At 47.4% G+C, this 25,770-nt stretch overlaps 6 protein-coding genes across 14 annotated transcripts in view; 2 read left to right on the forward strand and 4 right to left on the reverse strand.

Moving 5' to 3' along the window:
- Positions 1-605: 605 nt before the first annotated feature.
- Positions 606-2,960, reverse strand: cldnk (claudin k). Its single transcript, XM_084470024.1, has 2 exons — positions 2,777-2,960; positions 606-1,900 (listed from the first exon to the last, which is right to left on the reverse strand). Exon 2 carries the CDS (start codon positions 1,725-1,727, stop codon positions 1,080-1,082), a length of 648 nt encoding a protein of 215 aa, XP_084326150.1. The 5' UTR covers positions 1,728-1,900; positions 2,777-2,960; the 3' UTR covers positions 606-1,079.
- Positions 2,961-3,579: 619 nt separating this feature from the next.
- On the reverse strand, positions 3,580-6,441 carry btr02 (bloodthirsty-related gene family, member 2; the record flags this gene model as incomplete). The annotated part of the gene is made up of 7 exons (XM_084464043.1): positions 6,398-6,441; positions 5,125-5,397; positions 4,945-5,022; positions 4,587-4,850; positions 4,342-4,489; positions 4,215-4,241; positions 3,580-4,124 (listed from the first exon to the last, which is right to left on the reverse strand). Exons 2-7 carry the CDS (start codon positions 5,392-5,394, stop codon positions 3,580-3,582), a joined length of 1,332 nt encoding a protein of 443 aa, XP_084320169.1. The 5' UTR covers positions 5,395-5,397; positions 6,398-6,441.
- Positions 6,442-6,719: 278 nt separating this feature from the next.
- LOC311351166 (GTPase IMAP family member 4) lies at positions 6,720-8,506 on the reverse strand. The gene is made up of 2 exons (XM_084471267.1): positions 8,430-8,506; positions 6,720-8,039 (listed from the first exon to the last, which is right to left on the reverse strand). The coding sequence occupies exon 2, from the start codon at positions 8,035-8,037 to the stop codon at positions 7,021-7,023; it is 1,017 nt and encodes a 338-aa protein (XP_084327393.1). The 5' UTR covers positions 8,038-8,039; positions 8,430-8,506; the 3' UTR covers positions 6,720-7,020.
- An 894-nt stretch (positions 8,507-9,400) lies between these two features.
- Positions 9,401-14,479, forward strand: rsad1 (radical S-adenosyl methionine domain containing 1). The gene is made up of 10 exons (XM_084470028.1): positions 9,401-9,733; positions 9,886-10,019; positions 10,139-10,343; positions 10,494-10,736; positions 11,263-11,385; positions 12,267-12,330; positions 12,762-12,912; positions 13,314-13,368; positions 13,669-13,772; positions 13,921-14,479. The coding sequence occupies exons 1-10, from the start codon at positions 9,581-9,583 to the stop codon at positions 14,093-14,095; spliced, it is 1,407 nt and encodes a 468-aa protein (XP_084326154.1). The 5' UTR covers positions 9,401-9,580; the 3' UTR covers positions 14,096-14,479.
- Positions 14,480-14,598: 119 nt separating this feature from the next.
- On the reverse strand, positions 14,599-16,071 carry rasd2a (RASD family member 2a; the record flags this gene model as incomplete). Its single annotated transcript, XM_084470029.1, has 2 exons — positions 14,599-15,291; positions 15,426-16,071. 2 exons carry the CDS (start codon positions 16,069-16,071, stop codon positions 14,771-14,773), a joined length of 1,167 nt encoding a protein of 388 aa, XP_084326155.1. The 3' UTR covers positions 14,599-14,770.
- A 3,482-nt stretch (positions 16,072-19,553) lies between these two features.
- epn3a (epsin 3a) overlaps positions 19,554-25,770 on the forward strand; it is a 14,744-nt gene continuing 8,527 nt past the window's right edge. For all 9 annotated transcript variants that reach the window (XM_084488886.1, XM_084488885.1, XM_084488887.1 and 6 more), the window contains exons 1-2: positions 19,554-19,833; positions 21,900-22,709. In XM_084488886.1, the coding sequence (XP_084345012.1) occupies positions 22,112-22,709 (598 nt within the window). In that variant the 5' untranslated portion in view covers positions 19,554-19,833; positions 21,900-22,111. The remainder of the gene's footprint in view (positions 19,834-21,899; positions 22,710-25,770) is intronic.

Here is a 25,770-nt window from a genome sequence, read left to right on the forward strand (position 1 = left end):
CAAGATAGGTTTTATGAAATTACACTTACTTATTTACACGTATCCAATGGACCCATTGATTTTTAATAAATATATATGTTGAATGTTATGTCTATGTTATGTTGCATTTGGCTTGGAATTGGTTTTATTATTGTAAGAGATAAAATGTGATGACACCAATCTGTAAACAGACTCACACACAAGCTTGCACACACACACGCACACACACACACACACACGCACGCACGCATGCACGCACACTCACACACACACACACACACACACACACACACACACACACACACACACACACACACACACACACACACACAACCTCAAATGTACACATGTCTCCATTGTTCTATTGTGCTTCTTCCCCCCCAAGTGGGACAATACGTACATAAACAAAGCACGGTCTTCTGTTCTCTGGACCAGTATCTTGAATGAAACAAGCTATTGCTCACAAAAAAATGAAATTGCTATTTGTGTTGTAATCAGATTAACGTATGTCAAGAAACAAGAACACACAGCATTTTTCAGTGTAGGATCTGAAAGACTGATTTTTTATTTGTACTTTTCCACCATCTGACAGAGCAAAAAAAAAAAAAAAAAAGGTTATCTAAAGTCACAGGGTATGAAATAACATGAGATAAAAATCCCCAAAATAACATCGAAATGGCATTTTAAAATAACTTAAAAAAAATGGAGTAACATTAAATATCGTAGCATTAAAAGAAGAAATATCAAGGTGGTAAGGAAGGTTTATCATTGGTTGTGAGAAAGAGAGAGAGAGACAGAGAGAGAGAGACAGAGAGAGAGAGAGCAAGAGAGAGAGAGAGCAAGAGAAATAGAGCGAGAGAGAGAGCGAGAGAGAGAGAGAGAGCAAGAGAAATAGAGCGAGAGAGAGAGAGAGAGAGAGCAAGAGAGAGAGAGCGCAAGAGAGAGAGAGAGAAAAATAGAGCGAGAGAGAGAGAAATAGAGCGAGAGAGCGAGAGAGAGCGAGAGAGAGCGAGAGAGAGCGAGAGCGAAAGAGAGAGCGAGAGAAAGAGAGAGCAAGAGAGAGAGCGATGGAGGGGGGGGGGGGGTTTTATTAACAGAGCTTAGACGTAGCCTTTAACCTGTGAGGCCGGGCCTCGGCGGGGGCTGCTCTCCCCGCTGCTGAAGGTGGGCGAGCCCGGCATGCCCGGGGGACTCGACCCGGCGTAGAGCAGCGAGCCCCCGATGAGCAGCAGGGCGGACGCCCCCCAGCCAATGTACAGCGCCGGGCCCAGCTCTCGCTTGTGCGGCGCCGCCACGTGCGGGTCGTAGAAATCCCTGATGATGGAGTGGGCCGTCCAGCAGATGGGCACCAGGTAGAGGAAGCCCGCGATGGCGAACATGGCGCCGGAGATGCGGGAGATGCGTGCCTTGAGGCTGTTGACGCCGATGCACTTGGTGCACTTGACGCCCACCACGCCCAGGGAGAGCGCCACGCCGCACAGCATGATGGAGAGCACGGTGAGGCCGCGGGCCGCCTGCATGTCGCTGGGCAGCGCCAGCATGCTGTCGTACACCTTGCACTGGATCTGCCCCGTGCTCTGCACGATGCAGGTCATCCAGAGGCCCTCCCAGATGATCTGCGCCGTCACTATGTTGTTCCCGATGAAGGCGGTGACGCGCCACAGCGGCATGGTGCACACGATCGCCCCGCACACCCAGCCCACGATGGCCATGATTAGGCCCAGCAGCTGCATACCCGTGGTCGCCATGGTGATCGCTGTCGTCGGGGTCGGACGGAGGCAGCCGGTGACGCGGGATCGGTCTCTTCTCTCCTTCGAGGGGACAGAGTCTACTTCCAACCGGACGAGGCTCCCGCTGCGTGGTGAGGGTCGTTGCCGTGTCGGGGGTGACAGCTGGGGAAGCAGACGGCAGGCCGAGTAATCTGAAAGACAAACGACACATGGGTCATCACTCTCGTGTATTTAAATACACCACGTCGGGCAAAACACCGCCGTTCGCCAAAAGAATAATTTGATCCATGAACAATTCAACCTCTGCCGACTACAATTGACCGCATGGAAGACCCTTCATGGGCGCATATAGTTATCATAAATACTTGTAGGAAACATGTTTGGAGGCCCATGGCAAGTGGATTCCAATGAGTGGCAGAGAGAATGGCTCTCTTTGACACAGCTGTGGGTGTAGAGCTACGCCTTGCTTGGTGAGTGGATTATCTCAGAAAAACATGAGGACATTCTGAACACAAGCAGCTTTCATGACGGCCCGTAGAGTGGGCCAGGAGGAGCCGTGAAGTTAGCCCCGGCGTCTTTTACAGATGCTGTCGATGAAACGTCTTCAACTCCGGCAGACAGCGGACCACTTCACAGAAGGCTACACCGTTATTATGTTTTTACAGAGGGAATCACAGACAGGTGCATTCCTATGTATCACTATTTCATATACTGGTAGTGCTCGTTGTAGTAGTACTATAGTATATGAAGTAATGACAAAAATAAGTTTAACAGATTCAAGTGCCAAGAACGGCCTATATTTGTCTATGTTTTGTCCACACCAGGTTCAGGATAAAATAATTGGTGTGAGGATGTATTCGTAAACTCATGCACTCAAATTTCTATCATAAATGATGCAACTTCTTTTAATCTTAATGTGAAAATTCAAACTATTTCCCATCGATACAGATGATGCTAAGCGATGTAATGCTTAAGTTTCCCTTTGTCCCTCACTGAAACTTGTGGAGAGACCAACACCCACAACGGACACCAAAGTATTCACGACAAAAGGAACAGCATCAACTCACTCTCGTCTCTCCTCGGAGATGTTTCCACAGGCCTTCGTCTTCCTTTTCTCGTTCTTCAGCGAGCGGCGCTCTTGGACGACTGATACGCCCAAAGTATTGACCTTATTCCCCCCAAGGCGAGCCAAGGAAGAGTGCTTGGGACGGTCTGGTTCTGGCTGTGAGGGTCAGGTGATGGAGAGGCACAGTCAGCTTCGACACCCAGCAGTGGACTGGGGAGGGGGGCTGCCCTCCCAGATGCCAGTGGAAGTCTGTGTGGCAGTGGGCAGAAGCACGCGCTCGTGTGCACGCCCGTGTCAGCGTGTGAATAAGTGAATATATCTGAATGTGTCTCCCAGTGCCTGGTGTACCGACACAATGCTCTGCTGTTCCGCTGTGCCCTCGCTTCTCCTCGCCTCCCTCCCTCCCTCCCCACCAGCACCACCTCAGCTTCACTGGCAGCCCCTATCCCACTCTGCAACCCCAACCAACCCAGCCACCCACCCCGTCTTATTCTCTCCACTTTTTCATCTTGGTTTTATTCTCTGGCTGCTTGACATTTCTTTCCTTTTCATCTTCTATTTTTTATTGCTCTTGGCTCCTGGCTTCCATGAAAGCGCATTTGTCACTGCATTTGTCGCTTTGGTGTAAAAGTACCACATACTGCAAGCAGAGCTGCTGATAGTTATTCTCTTTAATTGTTGTGACCATGCGACGTTCAATAAGTAACCTGAATAATAAAGAACAATTAAAGGTACAATTAACAAGAAAGTACAGTAGATACAATTCAGTCATATAAAAATTGATCATTTTCATCTTAAACAAGTTCAGATGCTGCAACAGCTGGAGGTGACGATGAGAGGCGCAGCGTTCCGACCGCCGTGCAGGCGGCCGGGACTGAAGAACGGATGAAGTCTGTCCGTGAAGCTGTCCCTGAAGGTGAACATGTGAACGCCACTCTCCACGCAGTAGAAGGACACGTGGCCCTCCTCATAGTCCAAAAACACAGCCACCTTCCTGGGCCTCTCCTCCAGGGCCACCGCCGTGGTCGGCGAGCCGTTGGCGATGTACTGGCCCCCGGGCTTGAGGCCCAGAGTCCAGAAGCCGTTGGCCGGGCAGACGGTGAACTTCCCCTTCCTGTTGACAGTCTGTCTGACCACGCCGATGTTCCACTCCAACTTGTCCCCCACCTCCACCTCCCAGTAGTACCGGCCGGCGCCGAAGCTCTCCCGGCCCAGGATGTTGGCCACGCGGTCAAACCTCTTGGGGTTGTCCGGCACCTCGTGGAGCTTGTCCGTGTGTCTCACCTGCTTCCTGTCCTCCGAGATGGAGAGCGAGGGGTGCGCCGTCTTAGGACTCAGGTTGACATCCGCTGTGATCGAAAGGAACCAGAGTGATCGTCTCAAAAGACTAGCACTAAAGTTGGGAAAGAATGAATGCTACATAGTCTTCTTTGGCATACCTGTGTATTTCTGTATTCTCTTAAGTTCTGCAAAGGAAGGAAAGGAAGTGTTACCCTTGTAAAATACAACTCATACAATGTACTAAGTAATGGCATTGTGATTAGTGAAGAGATCCAGAGTACTGACCAGATTTTGACAGTCGGTTGACCTCCTCCTTTAGCATGTCCATCATCTCGGAAAGAGCTCTCCTGGTGATTGCAACGCAAGGGTCGGTTTCCATGGTAACCTTTGACCAGTCTTTCATATCAGTGGGGCAAATGGCAGAAGACGCACACTGTCGAGAAAACAAGGAAGAAGGTACGACTGTGAAATGGCCACAACGGCACCAAAAGGGGGTTAGTGTCGCATCATCCACAGTTCAGCATCAATACCGATGGCACGGAAAGTTCTGGATCGTCGTTTTCGCTACTATGAAGAATCTGAGATCCGTATTTATTGGGCTCTTTTCTCTGCTCGTGGCTCCTCAGTTGTCTGATCTCCTGCTCCAGATCGTGGATCAGAATCTCCACCTTCCTCTCCTCCTCCTGCTCCCGCTCCTCGATCGCCATCACCACCCACTTGTGGCTCTTCTCCATGGAGTGGACCAGGGCGGAGAACACCTTCTGGCTCTCTCGCACCTCTCTGAGACAAGAGGTCTGAGTGGACAGGCCGACGTCATGGATTAATGCTCATCCTTTAGGTGTTAAGGCCTCACAACATGTCAAATAGGGATGGATACGGAGAACACACCTTCAGGAGCTGGACCGAATACTTCAACCTCTCTATCTTCTGCTGCCTTTCCTGAATCATTTGCACAACACTCACTTCCTGTATGTGTGAAAGCAAGACATACATTCATATAATTCCCTGATATGACACGCCATTTTTTTTTTGTTATCAATTGTTAGACCAATGAGGAGGAATACGTACAACTTTTTCAACGGGTGGCTTCAGTGGCCGATTTTTTCTATAGTTCTCTGACACATCTGCGAGAATTCTGTTGATACTAAGGTCCGGCCTTGTGGAGAACACTCTTTTACACTGTGGGCAGAAGGTGGACTGGTGCTTGGACCAAGAATGGCAGAGACAGGTTTTACAGAAACTGTGTCCACATGGAATAGTGACAGGACTGACGAAGACATCTCTGCACAGAAAGCACAGGAAGGACTTCTCACGGAGTAGGCTGACGGTAGACGCCATGCTCTAAAGAAAAAAAAAAAAACAGAAACAAAGGTAGTAAAATACAGATGGCAGTGTATAGTTACATGCAAAGTGACATATTTACACAGCAGACCGTTCTCTTAACCCATTACAATGTTGTAAGGCAACGATTGTTTACATACTGTAATACAAATTAAACAAAACTATGAACTGAAACTCCATAGAAGGATGAACAATACACTGATGGGAATTCTCAATAACAATAAATGCAGATTGCTGCCCATGACTATAGGAGAGACTATTTGAATAATACCTGAGTTGAGACAAACTTCTACAATTCTATAATACAATATTAGAGAATAATAGTTAAGTATTTAGGCTTATGACTAGATAGAAGATATAAGCTTGCACTATACGTTGTGTATAGTACAGTATAGGTTCCATTTTATGACTGTCCCTGGCCTCTGTACTTGCAGAAAGAGAGCTGTAAACATAGAAACAGAGATTTTCTCCTATTTAATTTTGTCTTCTCTCTACTCTACACAGTTACTCCCACAACACAGAGAGAAACAGGACACCTTATGTTATGCAACCATAGACTATTAAAATAGTTTTATTCTCTCTTATTTGTTATTTCCTTGTTGAATGTCATCAACCTCTTTAAGCTAAATCACTGCTATTGACTATATTTCTGAATGTGTTCAATAAAAAAATGACGTGTATACAGAATATACATATTATCAACAGAGCTAGGCTATAATGAAAAGCATGCAGTAGAACAGGTAGTCACAAATAGTCTGTTGCGTCACTCAGAAACAAATTCCTAAACAAAACAGTAGCCATAACATGGCATAACTCTCTCACTTCATTTGTGTTAATGTTTCTCTAAAGGCTTAGTTGAGATGTATGTAATTTCTCTAATAATGGAAACATTGAACCTTAAACCTTAAGCCCGGCTAGTGTGTTCTCAATATGAAAGGCCTGCAAAAAAACGTTTTTTCAAAAGGTATGCTGTAGAAATAAAGAAAAGTGTTAGACTTACCTATCAAAGGTGTCCTAACCCAAACACTGAACCGTATTCAGTGTAGGACACTGTGTTCTCTGTCTGAACTCCTGGACGGTGCAGGGGACAGGTGTATTTAGCTGTGGTGTGGCCAGGAAACCAGAGACGTAGACAATGGCAGCCAGTTCAGGCTCCACCCTGAACACTATCAGGGCTTCTAGAGGAAGGTACACAGATATACAGCCTGACACCAGGAAATGGAGGACTTTAAAGAAAGAAACGGCCAGGGAGACATAGTTCAACAGATAATCATTTATTTATCGTGTTCGTGTTGCAGTGTTTTGTTATTTGTATGGAATGCTTGAGTTTATTTTGTTGTTGATTGTATGTTGTCTTTGCTTAACAAATGACACCTAAAGGAAGTTTGCTTTGTGTAACTCTGCAACGGTCATATTAACATGTACTTATCACTTATCAAGTACTTGAAAGACAGTAAGGCAGACTTAGTTTTCATATACAGTAGCTGTGTTGGTACAAAATCCTACAGCAATTCAAGTACTGAAAGCACATGATATAAACATTCCTTATTTCTGTTTGGTGGCTCAATTCACAAATCAAAGCGGCGGCGGCGGCGGCGGCGGCGGCGGCGGCGGCGGGCCGTGTCATCCCCGGGCCGATGGGAAGAAGCGGTTGATGAAGATGGAGTTAAAGTTGAGCCTCGTCGCGGGGGCCGCTCTGTCCTCCAGGTTGTCAATGGCAACCTGGGCGGCCCCCCCGGCGGCCCCCCCCACCGCGCCTCCTATGATCCCGTACAGAACCATGCCCCCGGGGCCCTCCACGGCCCCGACCAGCGCGCCCATCATGGCCCCCACGGCCAGGCCGGTCCCCAGGCCCCTGGCCAGGGAAGTCCTGAGCCAGCCGTTGTCCATCTCCGCCTCCGCCCGGATCTCCGCGCCGACCACGTAGTCGTACACCTGCCGCTGCCGCTGCAGCTCCTCCCCGCTGAAGCGCTGCTCCAGCTCCTCGCTGGCCCGCTCCATCTCCACCGTCCGCTGCCTCCGGAGCCGCGTCTCCTCCTTCCTCACGCTGGCCTCGGCCCGCTGGAAGGTCCTGCTGGAGAAGAAGCTGCCCCCGCCCGACGCCACCATCCACTCCACCTTCTGCAGGAACTCCACGTGCCGCCGGTCGTCCCTCCAGTCCTTGCTGAACACGTGGTAGCGCCCGCCGAACTTCTGCACCAGCTCCTTGAGGTGCCAGTCGCCGCGCAGAACGCGGTCGTCCAGGGCGCCGCCCTCCAGCGGGCCGTCGTAGGCCAGCAGCACCATGCAGTGGCGCAGGCAGTTCACCCCGAAGCGCTTGGTCACCAGCTTGGGCATCTGGATGTCGTTCAGGGAGATCTGCTCCAGGTCGAACGCCACCAGCAGGGCGTGGGGGCCCGGGACGCACAAGCACTTGGACCTCTTCAGCTCCATCTTCCTCTTGGCCTCGGTGATGTCCTTGGTGTAGATGTTGGGGCCGTTGATCACAGACACCCGCCGCCCGGCCAGCTGCCCTGTGTTCTTCATGCTGGAGGGAATGCCGGTGACGGCCTTGGAGAACTCCTCCCTCCCCAGGATGGCGTTGGTCAGTTGGAACTGAGCTGGACCGTTGCTCCCGATCACCAGGAGCCGTAGTTCCATAGCTGACGGGGGGGAAACGATACAACTTTATTAATCCCCCGAAGGAGAAATTAGTTTGTTGCAACAATAGCCCAGCAGCAGTAGAAAAACACAGGATAAAAAATTAATAAAATACAATAAAAATACAAAGTACTACTACAAACAAAAGTAGAGTAGGGAAAATGCTAAACAAAATGTAAGGAGAGGACAAGACAAACAGAACAAACAGAACAGGGTTTTATTTAATGTAATACAATCAAACTGAAATCAGTTCTTTCCATGTATCCACAATTCACTGCTTTAATTACTCAGCAAAAGAGTTATTATTAAATATGGGCACGGACTAAGTTAAAACACATTGAGTCCTTTTTATGTAATACCTAACTGGTTCAATAAAACAAGGGGGAACTCACCCTTCGTTCTTTATCCTTTGGGTATATCTATGGCTGAGGGATGCTATTGTTCAGTGTGGGTTATGGCTAACCCCTTTGAAGTCCCTCACAAAGCTGTTGCGTGTAGAATCTCCATGGATGTAAATAAATTACTACATATCTTTCCCTATCTCATTATCTCTCTTTGTGTGCATGTCGCTCTCTCTCTCTGTCGCTCTCTCTCTCTTGCTCTCTGTCGCTCTCTGTCGCTCTCTCTCTCTCTCTCTCTCTCTCTCTCTCTCTCTCTCTCTCTCTCTCTCTCTCTCAGTCCGGTGATTGGTCAGAGGGTGATGGAAAATGACCTCGGGCAGAATGCTGGCAGTGAGGGCACTCTTTTTTTTTAATGACATCAGATAACAGTTAAATATGTACTGCACAACAACGTGAGAACACACAGGAACAGTGCTACACCAGACACTGGTCTGGCTATGATAGCATTTCTATGACCATTTCATAACACATTTCACAGGCCTTCTCCCAAGGTTATTTGACTTCAATCTACGAGCTAGACAATGTTTTGCCTGGGAAATCAATAGCTCAATGGGTCAGTTATGCAGTATGCAAAGGGTTTGCATAGTTCCCCAGTCTATATTTGGTTTTCAAATAACAGAGTGGTGTCTTTGTAGGATTTTGCTGTCCGTAATGAACTACTGATGTTTAATCCAAGGCATAGTGAATCTTTCCTTAAACAGTTGATACTCATTTGTTGATTATGCACACGTCATCTTCATATACCAGATAGCTAAACATTTAAATGTTCGTATTTGTATACACATGGTGTATAACCTAATGTGATTATGTGACCATAATGTGAACCTAACAGATGTACTACCTTACAAACAACAGCACTTACGAACAACAGCACCACGGCGTGGTCAACGTTGGGAACAACCAAACCGGAAGTTGCCATGTTTACTTCCTCCTAGCTGGGGGCAGCATTGAAACTAGAGGACGTCAGTTGTGTGCTAGTTGATCGCTTAGTTCATTCGTTTTAAAACATTGATTAAGCATGACTGAAGCTATGCCGCACTGGCACGAGTCAACCGGAATCGATTGTGAAATTTATGCATGACGCATGTACTTACGGCTCTAGGGGGAACCCAATTAAAGTGTTGTATTAGAATATTTTTACGATGACTAACGTTGCCATGATTAAACGCGCACTGTTCAAGGCAGCAGCAGTCCCGTGTTCCGGCGGCAGTAGGCGCTGCTGCACCAGGGCTTCTGCAGCGACAGAGCGCGCACAGCCCTCTCCGCTTGCGGGAGAGGCATCGTTATACGTGCATGTGAGTTGCAGTCCTGAAGTCTCGTTACGCATGCTTGTCTGTTGTATAATGAGTCATTTTTCTGAGCTGTGGAATCGATTTGGTTTTATTCAAAATGCATTGTCCTCCTAATACTGTCTTCCTACCCTTGTTATGTATTTGTCCTACTGCAGTGGCCTTACTGTCTTAGAAGATGCTCCTATTGCAACTTTAACAAGTACATCCCCAAAGCTGACAACGGCTCTGTTATGGCGGACTGCCTTCAGCGGGAGACTGAAACGTTACTGCGGCTGAGTCAGGTGTCTAGGTACGGGGACGATTCCAATTCTAAACAGATTTCCCTTTAATGAGCAACTGTCATTTTCTCATTGAACCCGGGATGGTTAGGCCCTCCTACCCCCTACCAATTTCAGCCATTCTTTACAGCATCACGTCTGTGTTCTTTGGTGGTGGAACCCCGAGCCTGGCCCAGCCCTCCACCATTGAGAGGGTCTTGGAGACCGTATCCAGACATGCTCGCCTGGCTGACAGCGCCGAGGTCACAATAGAGGTCAACCCGACCCCAGCAGGGAAGTCCAGGTTGGAAGATTTTCACCGTGCGGGGGTAAACCGTTTCTCCATCGGCGTTCAGGTGAATGCCGTCTCCTGTAGTTCTTTCTTCGGTCAATCAATTCATAAATAAACATATCTTAAACTTTACGGTACATATGAAAAACAAACACGGCATATTTCTCACATAATAAATCCGATCCCATGGTCTTTTCCCTCGTCGAATCCCCAGTCGTTGCAGGACAAGGACCTCAAACTCCTGGGCAGGGACCACAACTCCCAGCATGCCCTGCGGACGCTGGCCGAGGCGCGGCGGCTGTGCCCCGGCCGCATGTCGGTGGACGTCATGTTCGGGCGGCCGGGCCAGACCCCCGGCTCCTGGGAGCGGGAGCTCTCGGAGCTGCTGAGCGCGAGCGACGACCACGTGTCTCTGTACCAGCTGACGCTGGAGCGCGGGACGGCGCTGTTCAAACAGGTCGTTGACAGTTGGAATTTAACAAGCGGGTCATTTCCACAACTGCCGTGTTTTTATTTTACAGCCTCTTTTACCTTTTTGTTTTGGTTCAGGCCCCGTTTACACAAAGGGAAAACGCAGATGTTTCCCCATGCGGTTTGGCCTCTCATTTACGCGAAAACCCTGTTTTTATCACAGAAAACGATTATTTCTAAAAACTGTGGCCAAAGTGGAGATTTTCAAAACAGCTTTTAACGGCTAATCACACTCACACCTGGTGGCACGTCACGGGACCTTTAACAAACGGGTCATTTCCACAACTGCCGTATTTTATTTTACAGCGTCATCATTTTCGTTCGGTTCAATATCACTGTCACAGTGATTGACATGTCTTTGTTTCAGCGACTCTGGGCCCGTCCACCACAGAGTGCTGTCTAGCCACTGCTTTACGCTTATGCCCTCTTGTGGCGACATCGGCGCCACTGCTCAAACCAACGAGAAGTCCAGGTCCTGTCGTCCTTTCTCTAAAGACGTCCTGTGATTACAGGTGGAGCGGGGCGATCTCACCCTGCCCACGGAGGAGGCCATGGCGGCCATGTACCTCTCTGCACGGACGCTGCTCCTCCAGCACGGCTTCCGTCAGTACGAGGTTTCCAACTTCGCCAGACGCGTGAGTTCCGCTTGAGTCGGCTCGGGCGCTCCGAGGACGGACGCGTTGTCTTCTGCTGCTGTTGTTGGTTTCGTTCTGAGTTGCTTTGTTTGATGATCATACAGTAGCCTGGCTCCGCCCGCCTCCGTACTTCCGCTCAATTTTCATTCCCCTTCAGTACTACGTCTGGGTTTGCGGTATTTTCGCAGGTTTTCTGCAGCCAATTTTTTGGCCGTCCAATCAGCGAACAGAGGGAGTGGCTGAGAATGTTGACGTTGAGGTTGTGCGCTTGTTTGAGTTGTAGTCAAACGTCAGCGATTGGTTATGGCAGATCCAATAGTTTTAAACTCCAACAGACACCCGCCTTCAAGTGAGTCAACGTTTGTCAATGGAGAGTGACCAGACTCTCGATATTCTGGTAGGACCAGGCTAATTATACAGGGCGAATAATGCAACAGTTGACATTCACGTTACATGGGATGGATTCGTTTAGCAGACGCTTTAATCTGGAGTGAGCCACTCCGGGAACGAGCCGCGCATACAGGGCACCGCGTGAATGGCTTTGTTTGTTATTTGAATTGTTTTTCACTCCAATTCAGTTTTGCTTATCCCCCCTCTGATTACCACCCACCCGGTTTGAATCATCGTATCAGGACGTCCCTCTAAGGGGTTTCTGATTGTTTTTACTTTATTATCTCTTTTGCCCTCCTTGTGAGTAAGCAGCTCTTACTCAACCAATGAATGAGTCATTCATTGTGAAAGCACTATCAACCTCCCGTTATCTAACCCTGCAGGAGTTCATACAATTTAATTGCAGTTTACAAAGTGTTTATTTCTCTGGTGTATTGAGGTTAGGACGCCCCGGACCCTCTCGTAACGACACCCTCTCTCTGTTGTTACAGAACGCAGTCAGCCATCACAACATGAACTACTGGAAGGGGGGGCAGTACATCGGGGTGGGCCCAGGTAGACCAACACCTCTTCAGCCATCACTCATTATTATAGATGATATATATTATATTACTCATTATTATATATAGTATATATTATTATTATGTGTATAGCTACATAGCATAATATGTGAAGATTATCAGAGGTATCATTCACGTTTAAAGGTGACATATTATACCACCAGGTGTGAGAGTGATTCACCGTTACAAGCCGTTCTTAAAAATCGGCCTCTTCTGACGTCACAGGTGGGCGTGTCCACCTAGATGTGTTGCTGGGATAGATCAGTCTACCAGCCTACCCAGGGGACCGTAGCAAACGTCACACATCTAGGTGGACACACCCACTTGTGATGTCAGAAGAGGCTGATTTTCAAAACGGCTTGTAACGGTGACTCACTCTCACACCTGGTGGTATAATCACCTTTATTAATTCACATCGTGCTGCAGGCGCCCATGGGCGGTTTGCTCCCCTGGGGGAGGGGCGGGCCGTCAGGGAGGCCCGGGTCCAGACTCTGGAGCCGGACTTCTGGATCCAAGAGGTCCAGCACAGGGGCCACGCGACCCGCAGGAGGAGCCCCCTCACCACCCCGCTGGGACTGTGAGTTGATTGTGTGTGTGTGTGTGTGTGTGTGTGTGTGTGTGTGTGTGTGTGTGTGTGTGTGTGTGTGTGTGTGTGTGTGTGTGTGTGTGTGTGTGTGTGTGTGTGTGTGTGTGTGTGTGTGTGTGTGTCCGACTGCTCATTAAGCTGTGTGTGATATCACAGCCACCGAATATGAACGATGTTTCACACTCACAATCCAGTGAGGTGTGATGTCCTCTCATGAAGTATGTGTGCGTCTGTGTCTGTCTGTCTGTCTCTGTGTGTGTGTGTGTGTGTCTTTGTGCGTGTGTGTGTGTGTCTGAGTGTGTGTGAGTGTCCTTGTGTATGTGTGTGTGTGTGTGTGTGTGTGTGCGTGTCTTTGTGTGCGTGCGTGTGTGTGTGTGTGTGTGTGCGTGCAGGTTGGAGGAGGTGCTGGCGATGGGGCTGAGGTTGACCGGGGGCATCACTCACCAGGTGAATAGATTAGCAGCGACCGCCCGCTCCGCAGAGCAGAGTGCTAGAGCTTCGTCGCATCTCTGTTGCCATGGCGACGTCTGCCAGTCGTGATGCGGCACTTTATGTATCTAAAAATACATATTTTTGCCCGTCTATACTGGTGGTAAATTTCCGAGCTTTTTGTATTTGTTAGGTCATTTTCTTCATGAACATTACTTGATATATGACTATAGTCTTCTACTAATTATAAACATAGATTATATATTAGTTGCATACTATACAATATAACTTGCATCTTTTTCCCTCTGTTGAAAACAGCATTGGCAGACCTTCTGCGCTGAAGCAGACCTCCACAGAGTGTTTGGCCCGCATCCGGACGTCCACAACTTGCTTCTGAGCGGACATTTGATTCTCGACGACCGGTAATTGATTGTGTTTAACATTTCACACCCTTGCATTAAAATCCTCCCACCAAAAAAACACGGAACGCAACGTTACGTTCTGTCCTCCATTCTCCAGACGTGCTCTGAGAAGCGTTCCATCTCTCCTCTCTTTCTTTCCCCGCTGTAGAGGGCTACGGTGTTCATGGGACGGACTGGCCCTACTCGACGCCATGCTGCCGACTCTCTTACTGGCTCTGGAAAGCCATGTGAGCCCCCCGCAGGACAGACACACAGACCCTGAGGACAGACACACAGACCCTGAGGACAGACACACAGACTCGGTTGCCAAGGGGACCAGGTGACTGAAGGAAGGGTTTTTTTTTGTCCAGGCTGACTGATGGATCATTCATAATCATGATATATGTTTTATATTATATCTACTATCTGTATTTTCCTAGTTCAATATCGCTTGTTGACATACAGATTGTAACATTTCTGTCAGTTTGCAAAGGGCATTGTTACACCCGTTCTTATCTATGTCTATTCACATTTTGTCCATTTCGGGAAGATGTTGCACAAAGTGGTAATTGTATTGGCTGTTATTGTTATAGCTCATATTCACGAGTGTTTAATTGCCACATGAGCATCACCAAAGGCCACCGTTTTTGTTGGTGCAGTCTGACGTATGTTCCATGTTCCCTTTTCCTATAGTCCCAATTTGCGCCGCTAATAAAAGACTGGCCGCTTGAAGACAACGCGTCTATAGTGAATCACACCCTCAGCGCTCTCGGTTTTCCGGGCGGCAAATGCATGGTTGGGGTGACGTCATTGTTGTATAAGTGTAGCAGGCCCATGGAAGACGAACACTCAACAACACAGAGATAGTCAGTATTAGAGTTTATTCGTAACGTGCAAATACAAAAAAAAAAGAAACACCACGCGTGCGCCGGTCCAGCCAGACGCCAAAGAGTATAACTCCTTACATAATATAATATCGTAGCATACTACTACAATGTTGGTTTAAGAAGATACGCAATTCATTGAATTTGACACTTCTTGGGTTTGTTCTTGCTGCTGCTTGATCCAAGCACCAGCTTCAGGTCACTGTTGAAACTCGGGCGGCGCGCGGACGCGCAGAGCGCAGCGCACGGCGCGTCCACCGCGACCTCGCCGCTCGTCTTCCTCACCGCTCTCTGGTGAGAGAACAGCGACTGATAGGTGTGGAGGGATATCGTTTGATGCTGTGACGGAATGACCTCGCCAGGCAGCCCACCCAACGTCACGAGCGCCCTGAACACGTCGTCGAGTCCGGAGCCGGCTTTGGCCGACGTTTCGAAGTACGCAGCGTCCTCGCCGAGGATTTCACTGATTTCCGACCGGCTCACGACCCTCCCCGCGGCCAGATCCACTTTATTGCCACACATGACAATCGGAACCCTCGGGGTGTCCTTTGATTTCATCAGAGTTGTTTTGCTAGAGATGATCTCGTTGCGCAGATTGCGCGCCTCCTTCAGCGAGTCTCGGTCATCCAAACTGAACGCCAGCAGAAAAATGTCGCCTGTCAATCAAAGAAAACAATAGTATTAAGTGATTGTGTTGTTTCTGAATGTGGGAATGTAAAATGTATGTGGTAAAAGCCAAATTTATCCAATAAAATCAGATATTGCATTGCAAAATGGGGCGCACTCTTACCTGTCAAAATGGATAACCTCCGTTTGGCGGGGAATTCTCTTTCCCGCGCCGCGTCCAGGACGTCGATGAGATAAGGCTTCCCTCGGATGTGGTACATCTTCCTGCGGAAATCTTCCGTCGTCGGCACATAGCGCTCGTCAAACTCGTCCCCCAGGAACCGGCGTACGATGTTGGTCTTCCCAACTTTTGGCGCGCCCAGGACCACTATCCGCCGACAGTTCCTGGGTTTGATCTGTCCAGGGGCCACCGTCCCGTCGCCGCTGTTCTCACCGGCAGGTGGCGTTTTGGGTAGATCTTCAACCGGTTTCTTTTGGAGTTGATCGGACGACGAACGCTTCTCGTCATCCGCACTGGATGATCCGACGCACTCCCTCTTGTCTTGTCTCCATCGCGCCTTGACCGTTTTCAGAATGCCCGTGTCTGCCATGGTTGTCGCGCCTATATCTGAGATGGCAACACTGGAATTGGAATACTGCGACTGGCATTTGTTCTGCAGGCTCCGTTTCGGGTTCGGTGACAAACTTTCACTTTTCTTGTGCGAAATGTTCTTCCCTCCAGTTACGCGGTGGTGCCCGGGATAAGAATTGCAAGGTTCGGAGATGCCGTCAGCCGAAAGATACAACTTTTCATTTGCGTTCATCTCCATTTCCCAAGCATGTCTCGGGCAGTCCAGGTGGGGATGGAGAGCGTGGCTGAGCAGCAAGTGTTCTGATGGTTCAGTGCGCGCGGTGTCCATATACAGCCTCACCGCGCGTCGCTGCCGCGTCACCACGACGCATCACGGCACCTTTTTTAGCGAGTGTGAGTGAAGAACTGATTCTTATTGGTTAATCTGTGACAGCATACAAATCTATTATTAACCACCGGGCCATTTGAAAGGTATGTTTATATAAGACTAGGTTTTAATCTTTTTTTTTTGTAAATTGTGTAGGCCTATTTCTATTTTTGCATATTTATATTTGGTATTTAATTTATAGCTATAGCAACAATACTCCTGCTAATAACACGAGGGGATCTGTTTTCTCACACCTTCAAATACATTCATTTACCCACAGTCCCACACAAAGACAAAGAACATCCGTTCAACAATAGAGTTAAAGGCTTTGGTTCATATTGTTGTAGGTGGACATTATATAAAATGTGTTTATTGTCATTTCCTGTTGGCAGGACGTTGGCAACAAGTAGTATATGGTGTAGCATAATATCAAAGGTTGGAGTAGTTTTGCATACAGCATAGAAGAACAGTAGTTTAGTTTTCAAATGTATTGTTTTATTTTTCTACTACATTGTGCCAAAGGCGGTCGAGGACTCGTAACGTTTTGAAGGGGCAGACGTGGACAGCAGGACAATGCCCATCATCCGTACTCGACAAAGCCTGTAATCCAGATCCTCATACTTCATACCGTAGTGTGAAGACAGCCGGACGGTGACCTATGATTCATGTGCTATCCATGCCAATCGGTCCATCTGCTCCAAAAGACCCAGCCATAAGCCCATGCGGACTCTCCATCAGGCGTCATCACTCCAGCGCTGTGATGACGATTTAAACAGTCGGGAATCTTAGCGGTTGGTAGAAGTTGAGGTGAAAATTTTGACGGAAAATTGTTTGGAAAAGTTGCAAACCGTGAACAAACTCAAAACATGCAGAACCACCGTTTGCAATGAAAATCTATTGAATTCAACATTGCAATTTATTAGCATAGGCCTATGTGTGTCTTCATTGAGACCCAACATGTTCAAATGGTGGGTGTAAGAAATAAGAATATGTTGAGGTGGAGATTTTGACGGAAAATAGTTTGGAAAAGTTGCAAACCGTGAACAAACTCAAAGACCAAACATGTTCCAAATGGTGGGTAAGAAATAAGAATAGGCTACAATATGTGAATCGTGAAGACGAGGCGGCGGCTGTTCCGTTGTGCAGCTCAACTCCTTTATACTCTTATATTTTATTTTCAAGGACACCTGTGGAAAATAATGAAACGCTGCATTCTAAAGTTGCCTTGCCTAAAAACATATTGCCATGGAGACGGCGTCGTTCATTGGTTCGCCCACTACTTTGGAATGCTGCATCATGATGGTGGAAGCCTCCTGATGTTATATAAATATATAGGGGTCTATATTATATCTGCTGGAATGTATCACAGTGGAACACCGTGTTGGTTTTACCATTACTGATGATTCCATGCAATTGTTGGTAATAATGGCAACAATTGAAAGTAATGTACAATTCCATGTAATGGTTAATAATAATGGTAACAGTTGTAAGTAATGTGTAATTCCATGGAATTGTTAGTAATAATGGTAATAATGAATACCAACAATTCCATGTAATTGTTAATAATAATGGTAACAGTTGTAAGTAATGTGTAATTCCATGGCATTGTTAGTAATAATGGTAACAATTGTTAGTAATGTTTTATTTCATGGCATTGTTAGTAACAATGATAAGAATGTAAAGTCAAGCTTACTCATGATTCCATGTAATTGCTAACGGTAACAATTGTTAGTCATTTATAGGCTACTAACCGTTTATGTGGTTATAATACTGCAACAAATAATATATGCTCGCAAGCGTTCATTTGAGTATCAAGTGTATTTTAATGCGTCCGCTGAGAGTGCTGACTGCCCAAACATAAACACACCACTGCAGTATGTTGGCGGAAGTCGACCCACAACGCTTCGACATGTTCGCAACCAACAATGCAATCCGACAACAGCCAACCACCACCAACGGGTCTGACACACCGGGCCCATGTGGGTGTTCGTTGGCAGTATTGCTGTTTGTTTGGGCAGTGTGCATGCATGGCACCTTAAATGGTGGTTATTAGTGAGAGAAGAACAGCTAGTAGCCGTTAAGATTACTCAATCACTTCCGATCATGACCAGCAGAGGTCAGCAAAGAAATACAGATTACCAACGGTTAGGTGGGATAAGGTGCAGAATCCAATACAAACTCACCTTTTCACTCCACTATAAATAATACATTAATACATATAGTAAGAAAAATCTGAATTGAACATGTTATTTTTGATTCTCATTCTTATTGCTCTCTATCACACACACACACACACACACACACACACACACACACACACACACACACACACACACACACACACACACACACACACACACACACACACACACACACAAAGCCTTTGGAGAGAGAGAGAGAGAGAGGGGGGGGGGGGGGGGGGGATAAGAGTGCCATCAATAATCAATAAGACTATAATAATCATTCATGAAATCTCTTGTTAACAGTCATTGTCAAGACATTCGTGGGTATAACACGGTTTGGCCACACGGGCGTTTTTCCTTTTTCATGACTTCATTGTTTACTGGAAGCCTTTGTCAGTTCAAGGTGGAGCTGGTATTTCCTGAACATCCTGCTCACTCAGCCCCGAGCGCTTGAATCGAGCCATGTGACTATACATTTCCTATGTGTATTCTTACATAGGCCATTAACCTTATGGCAACCAATACCCTAACCTTTAGTCGTTTTTGACAAGCAATGATATGTTTGATTTGGCGCAACAACAATGAAACAGTCGAGCCTCTTATGTCGTTTAGGTTTTCAATGACTCATAGTGAGAAGATCATTTTCTGGATACAGACACATTCATTGTGGGCTTGTATTATTCATAGCAATGTGACATTATATGATTGTTTCCATTAGTGGGGATGAATAAGTAAAGAGACGATGCGGAGGAAACGCCTATTTGATGTTTTGTGGGACCACTATTGGGGATTAATGCTCACATAATCATTCAATAAGTTTCCCAATGTGTTGGTATAGGTTGTGTTGATGTAGGCCTACATGCCATACTGACATGCGCCTTTGAAAAAAGACAACAAGAAAAAAAACTAAAGTTACAAAACATTCAAAACTGTGGGCCTCACCAATAACATGTGTCTACGTATCTTCACAGCGGCCTATCTCTCCTCTCCTCTCCACCAGATCAACTATTCCCTTCGACACACCTGCATTAAAATCTATGACGAAAGGGTTAAGTCTGAGTCTGCCCCGAGCACCCGGCCGTCCCTCCTCTACCTCCCTCTCTCCCCCCGCCTCCCCCCGTCCCATTTCCACTGTGTGGATTGGGGGGGGGGGAGGGGGAGGGGGGGAAGGGCAGTGCCTCTCTCTGCAACTCCGGGCGCCAGTGTTATTTTTTATGGGATCAGACTTCAAAGTTTGATACCTTGCGCTCGCTAAGAAAGAATACGATACCGCGCGTTCATCTAGTAAAGTTTACTACACTTAGGAACTCGTTCGGCGTTTTTCCTACACGATCTGACTACACAATTTATAGTCATTTTTGACCGAAAGCCGCGAAGGATGTGGAAAGGAGGCGTTTCTTCCACCGACAGTGTTCCCTAGTTGGGAAAGCGTCGAGACGCAATGCTAAAGGTAAGGCGAATAGGAAATACTTTTTTTTTCTCCGTGATTGTGCATCCGATTCGGTGGTTCGTCCATATTTGGGTTTGAACTTGTCCTTAGGACAATAACAAATAAAAACCGCTGAGTCACGGATATAGGCTTTCGTACCGATCATGGCTCGCTCACCTCTGCGATCATCATCTGACGCAATGGGGAGCGAGCGAGCTGGGACAGGCGCTACCTCCATGGTGGGACAGGGGCTACATCCACGGGGCAGGGGGGCTACATCCACGGGACAGGGGGGCTACATTCATGGGACAGGGGCATACATGTTAATCAATGGGGGTGTATTATTGAGGCGGTAGGTTACAACAGCCAGTTGATTCAAACATTCCCACGGTAACCTGCATGCCCAAAAAGAGAAGCGTTGAACTAGTGTTGCTGTAGTCAACCTACATAGAATGATCACTTTGACAATAAATGCCTAATAAAACACCATGGGTTAAAATAAAGGGCATGATAACATTGCTGTTATTGTCGTTGGCCCATTTGTATTTGTTGGAGGCTATATAGGCCTCTACCGTCTACTGTTTCTTAAAGAATGTAGGCTAGCGTGCTTTTAGGCAAAGTGAGAAAGCAGTAGACGTCGCAAAAGCATAGGCTACAGCTTTATCCGCACACTTAATAATTGATAGGCTTAAGTGTGGGCGCAACAATAATGGACGCAGACATTGGCTAGGAGTCTCTCCTGGGGCACGCTGTTATTTCTGTTTTTTATTAGGCAAAGTACAATTCTTTATTTATTTCCCCAGCTCACATCTGCTTAGTTGATATTAGATATCAGATCAGTCGGTCCATCAGGGGAATTCCAATTATCTTTTTTATTTGCAAAAGCACCAATGTAGAGATCTCACTTTCGAACTGGCCTTGAATGAGTTGACACTCGAGAAGGAGAGCTGGTCAGCTTAGCAGCCTATTTTATCAGCAACTTCTACTTTAGCCTACAGTAACTGTAGATAATATTACAGCACAGAATGCCAGCTGATATCACAAGAGATATCAGAGACCTTTGCTGGCTGTAATGCAGCATATTGTCTGAAATGTGCAAAATATGTCAGATATATAGAATATAAATGTAGCCTATTCCTGTTTGGGACCTCATTTTTATTTCCCAATAGAAAATTTAACAAAACAATGACAAATATGTTGACAATTTTGAAGGCCCCTCCCTACAAACTTCAGATCCCATGCTGTCCTTTCCAAGGTCTGGCACTAAACTACATATGATAAGAAAGACGATAACAGGTTTTCTGTCAGGGATTCTACGTCCTGCAACAGTATCACAAGTCATATCTTGCAGAGTCAGTTCCTGGTTTTATTCAACAGTCAGAAAACCAAACCAAAGCTTTTATTGGCTTTTCATCAATGTTTTTATTCATTTTAAGGATATTTTACATGTTATAGTGAGAGCTGTCAGTTATTCACATGTGATATGTTTGAAATGAGGGAATTCATTTTTTAATAATCCATGAACCGCGTTGGTATTCATTTGTAACCGTATATAACGCATGGGTGCGTTTGAGGAAAACTGGGCTCTCACTTGGGACTTTTGTGAATTCCTGCAAATGCTTTTATGTCTTCCTGCTGCCGTTATGACGTAACCAGGTCAAAATGGGAGTGGGTGGCTCCCTTTGTGATAACACTTAAAGGCAAAACAAAACAGTTTTCCTCTTGAAAGCCTGCCTACAATTCCAAAACACCTACATTCTGAATTGTGCATTGTGAATTTCAGTAAGAAGGAAAAGGATGTTGAAATAACTTAATCCTGTGTCACATACACTTGTTGTAGTGCGACCGTCAAGCCTTTTATAATAAAAATGGAGTCAATGAATGAATAAGTGATCGGCCTAACCTAATTGGAAATCCAGAATGTGCAGAATGTACTATTGGGTCAGGGAGAAGGGAGACTGTAGCACCACTTGCTGTGGTCAGTGAGTGGTGAAAACTCAGTACTATTTGTTGATCAGAGTTCAGTTTGCTCACAGACCGTGATAAGCTGACGTCTAAGTTGTGAATTCCTTTCCTGTTTCCAACAGGACCCTGCCCGTGAACTACACTAAAACAGCTCCAGAGGAGAGCAACTACACCTTACGTTCCTCTATTGGACCGGAGGGCTGATCATTCCGAGTACACTTGCATTCCCCTTATCCCTTGAACGACCGAGCACTTCGGCCTTCTATATCCCGGCGTCTCAGCCTGCTTCTTTCTCAAAGTTTGCAACGGTCACCACCACCACCAACGCGCCGCCATGCAGACCTCCTCGCTCCGCCGGCAGGTGAAAAACATGGTCAACAACTACTCGGAGGCCGAGATCAAGGTACGGGAGGCCACCTCCAATGACCCCTGGGGCCCGCCCAGCTCGCTCATGTCCGAGATCGCCGACCTCACCTTCAACGTGGTGGCCTTCACCGAGGTCATGGGCATGATATGGAAGCGGCTCAACGACCACGGGAAGAACTGGCGCCACGTCTACAAAGCCCTGACGCTGCTGGACTACCTGATCAAGACCGGCTCGGAGCGCGTGGCCCAGCAGTGCCGGGAGAACATTTTCACCGTGCAGACCCTCCGGGACTTCCAGTTCACGGACCGGGACGGCCGCGACCAGGGAGTCAACGTGCGTGAGAAGGCCAAGCAGCTGGTGACCCTCATCCGCGACGAGGAGAAGCTCAAGCAGGAGAGGAGCCAGGCCCTCAAGACCAAGGAGAGGATGGCCAAAGGCGCGGCGGCCCTGGGCTCCTCTTCCATGCCGCCGCCGTACCCGGGCCGGCGCACCAGCCACCCCGGCATGGGGGCTGGGCACGCGGAGGAGTTCAGCCGCTCCAGAGGATCCCCGTCCTCCTTCCACTGTGAGTCCACAGCGTTTCCCTGTGTGCTATATTGTCAGGTTCATACATAGAAGTGATGTTGCTCAGCCAACGTTCATGCCGTGGCTTCCATAGCGAGCTCACTTAAGGCCTCAGTCAGGTGGAGGAACCGCTTACCCTCGCTCCTTCTTAATGAACTTAAGGCCCAGTCCCGTTTCTCTCCCCTTAACAAGAACACTTGCTTTGAGTGCCCTTAGCTGCAAGTCATCCCCCGAGCTTGCTAGCGTTCAAGGGTTGATTTGAAGGGACCCCCTACCCCTTCGCAGAAACGCGCAACGCGCAAAATCAGAAGGGCTCAAATCTAGGGGAAGGGGGAGAATTGGGACAGGGCCTAATGGCGCATTTCCACCGCAGGGTGCGGGTCGGTTCGGTCTGCAAAGGTGCGGCACGGGTCGCGTTTCCACCGCCAAAAGTGGGCGTGACCCGGACTGAGCCGTATTGAGCCGTACTCGTCTCACAGCATTACTCCGTTGAGGTACTGAGACGCCTGAAAGGGTCCCGGCAAGTTTGAGCTACACACGCCTTCCGTTGATTGGTCGACAGAATCACTTCCATGTGACAGGGGGATAATAACAAACAAACACAACCAACACTTCTGGACAATGGCAAAAGCTTTGTTTATTGAAGTGTGAAATGTCGCGCAAAAGTTTGCCGTCCTTCTGGGATGTCCTACATTGTTGCTCTTTGTTCATTGTGCACATTCTTCTTTTTCCTTGGATTTATTAGCAGGCTACACTGTGTCGGGCTGCTATGAGTTCATGATGCTTACGTAGCTGCCGTGGCTATCGCCGTCCAGCTTAAACCCTGCCCTACCATAAGGTTACTGTCTTCTTAAACCCCGTCCTACCATAAGAGTACTGGCGGCGGTAGAAACGCGACACGTAACTGAGCTGGGCTATACTGCACCCTCACTACTGGGCTGAGGCATACTGGGTCCGAAGCGTATCCGCCGGTGGAAAGTGTCTTTGTACTTATGATTTGTAGAGATATTCCTTGGTCAATCTTTTGCTGAGGAGGTGAATTATCATTATATATTTATATATTATATCATATTGCTAGTTGATTATTTGCTGGAACACATATTAACCTTTAACCCAATGGTAAACCCATTATAAATGGGTTCACCTTTAACTCATGAACCCATTTATAATATTTACTTGGTTACTTGCTAGCATTGAAATGAAAGAACAATCATATAAAGGGAGGCCCTACGCTCATTTCAGCAGAAACATCACAGCTTCCATTCTTATTAATGAGATTCATTATTCTAGCCTTATTTGTAGTTTCTTTATCCAAAGAGTCTGTTCAATTTCAGTCATATGCTCTCGTAATCGGCAGGCATCAGCATTCTCTCCATTCCCCTGGTCACAGCCATGTCAGCTAAACTGGAAAAACAATGGAGGAGAGGCCCTGTTACATTTTCTACAAAGCATGTGTAACCAGGCCTAGTAACCATGTGTGGTGGCTCGCAGAAAGTTATTAGGCTAATGCTAGGGTGTGCTGCTAATATGAGACCGAGATGACCCCCTTCAACAAAAACAAAACCAAGAAAAGTATAGCATTACATTGCAAACATACTGAAATCTGTGTTTGGTGTGGTCATATCCGCCCAGGGGAAGCCATGTTTACCATGATTTACCATGTTTACTAGTAAATAGAAAACAGCAGAAATGCAGTTTTAGAAATGTGTCACTACGGTTGAAGGACATTTCTCAAATAGTTGTAGGATTGTAAGACTTAAAAGACTTCCAGTCACACTTCCATATTGGTTGGATACTTTCAAAAGCTATCCTATTAAGGCTGCTTTCTCAAAATTGCCTTCCCAAACTTAAACCAAATTGATACTAAACCTAATATAATAATAATCAAAAAATCCCCTCCTAATAATCTATTTCCTGTGTTGATCCTAGAGCATTACTGCTCCTGACATCCTGATATGATACAAAATGCTGACTGAAGCATAATTAATCTAATGGAAGTTAAAAGGGTGTAACGTAACGTAACATACATTATTGTATATGCTCGAAGGCACATTCAGGCAATTACCGCTTTATTGAAAGCTCTCCTTATCTTGATTGGCATGCTTCCAAACAGGTCCACATAACAGTAAAGTCTGTACTTTAACAGGAAGTAACGGCAGTGACAGAAATATACTGTTGCTGTCGTTGGTTCGGGTCTAACAGGTGCTGGTGTGTGTGTTCTGAGTGTGTGCATACATGTATGTGGGCTAATATTTACACAACACGTTTTCTGCAACGCTGCACAACACCACTTAGCGGTACTGGTGGCGATGGTGGAGACTTTGAACGACCTGTAATGACATCATTAGATATGGCAGCCCATCTGTCAGGGGGTGGAGTCAGATGGGTGACAAGTCGGATGCGGTAGAGGTTTGGGTGGATGATAGGATGGTGTTGAGGTTGGGTGGATGATGGAGGAATGGAGGTTGCTGTGGAGGGTCCGATGCATTAGAGGTTGGCTGGATGCTGAGGACAGATGAGGGCGGGGCTGAGGTTGGATGGGGTTGAGGTTGGATGGACTAGAGGTCAGATGGCGTTTGGGTGGTGTTGAGGCTGGGATGGATGGATGTTGGCTGGTGTGTTGAGGTTGGACAGAGGGCAGGGTGGTGTTGAGGTTGGATGGGGTAGAGGGTGGGACAGAGGGCAGGGTGGTGTTGAGGTTGGGACAGTCAGGGTGGTGTTGAGGTTGGATGGGGTAGAGGTTGGGACAGTTAGGGTGGTGTTGAGGTTGGGACAGTCAGGGTGGTGTTGAGGTTGGGACAGTCAGGGTGGTGTTGAGGTTGGGACAGTCAGGGTGGTGTTGAGGTTGGGACAGTCAGGGTGGTGTTGAGGTTGGGACAGTCAGGGTGGTGTTGAGGTTGGGCAGAGAGCCGGTCGGTCGGGTGCCAACAGAACCAGAAGGTGGAGGTCAGCAGAGAGCCTCCCAGCGAGTCAGTAAAGGGGCCAGGCTCCAAGCGGGCCAACGTGCGCCTGTCTCCTTTTAGCCCGCCTGGCCCAGACCCAGGCCCTGACCGCCCCCACCA

Source organism: Micromesistius poutassou (genome assembly GCF_964030765.1).
Source record: "Micromesistius poutassou genome assembly, chromosome: 1".
Lineage (NCBI taxonomy): Eukaryota > Metazoa > Chordata > Actinopteri > Gadiformes > Gadidae > Micromesistius > Micromesistius poutassou.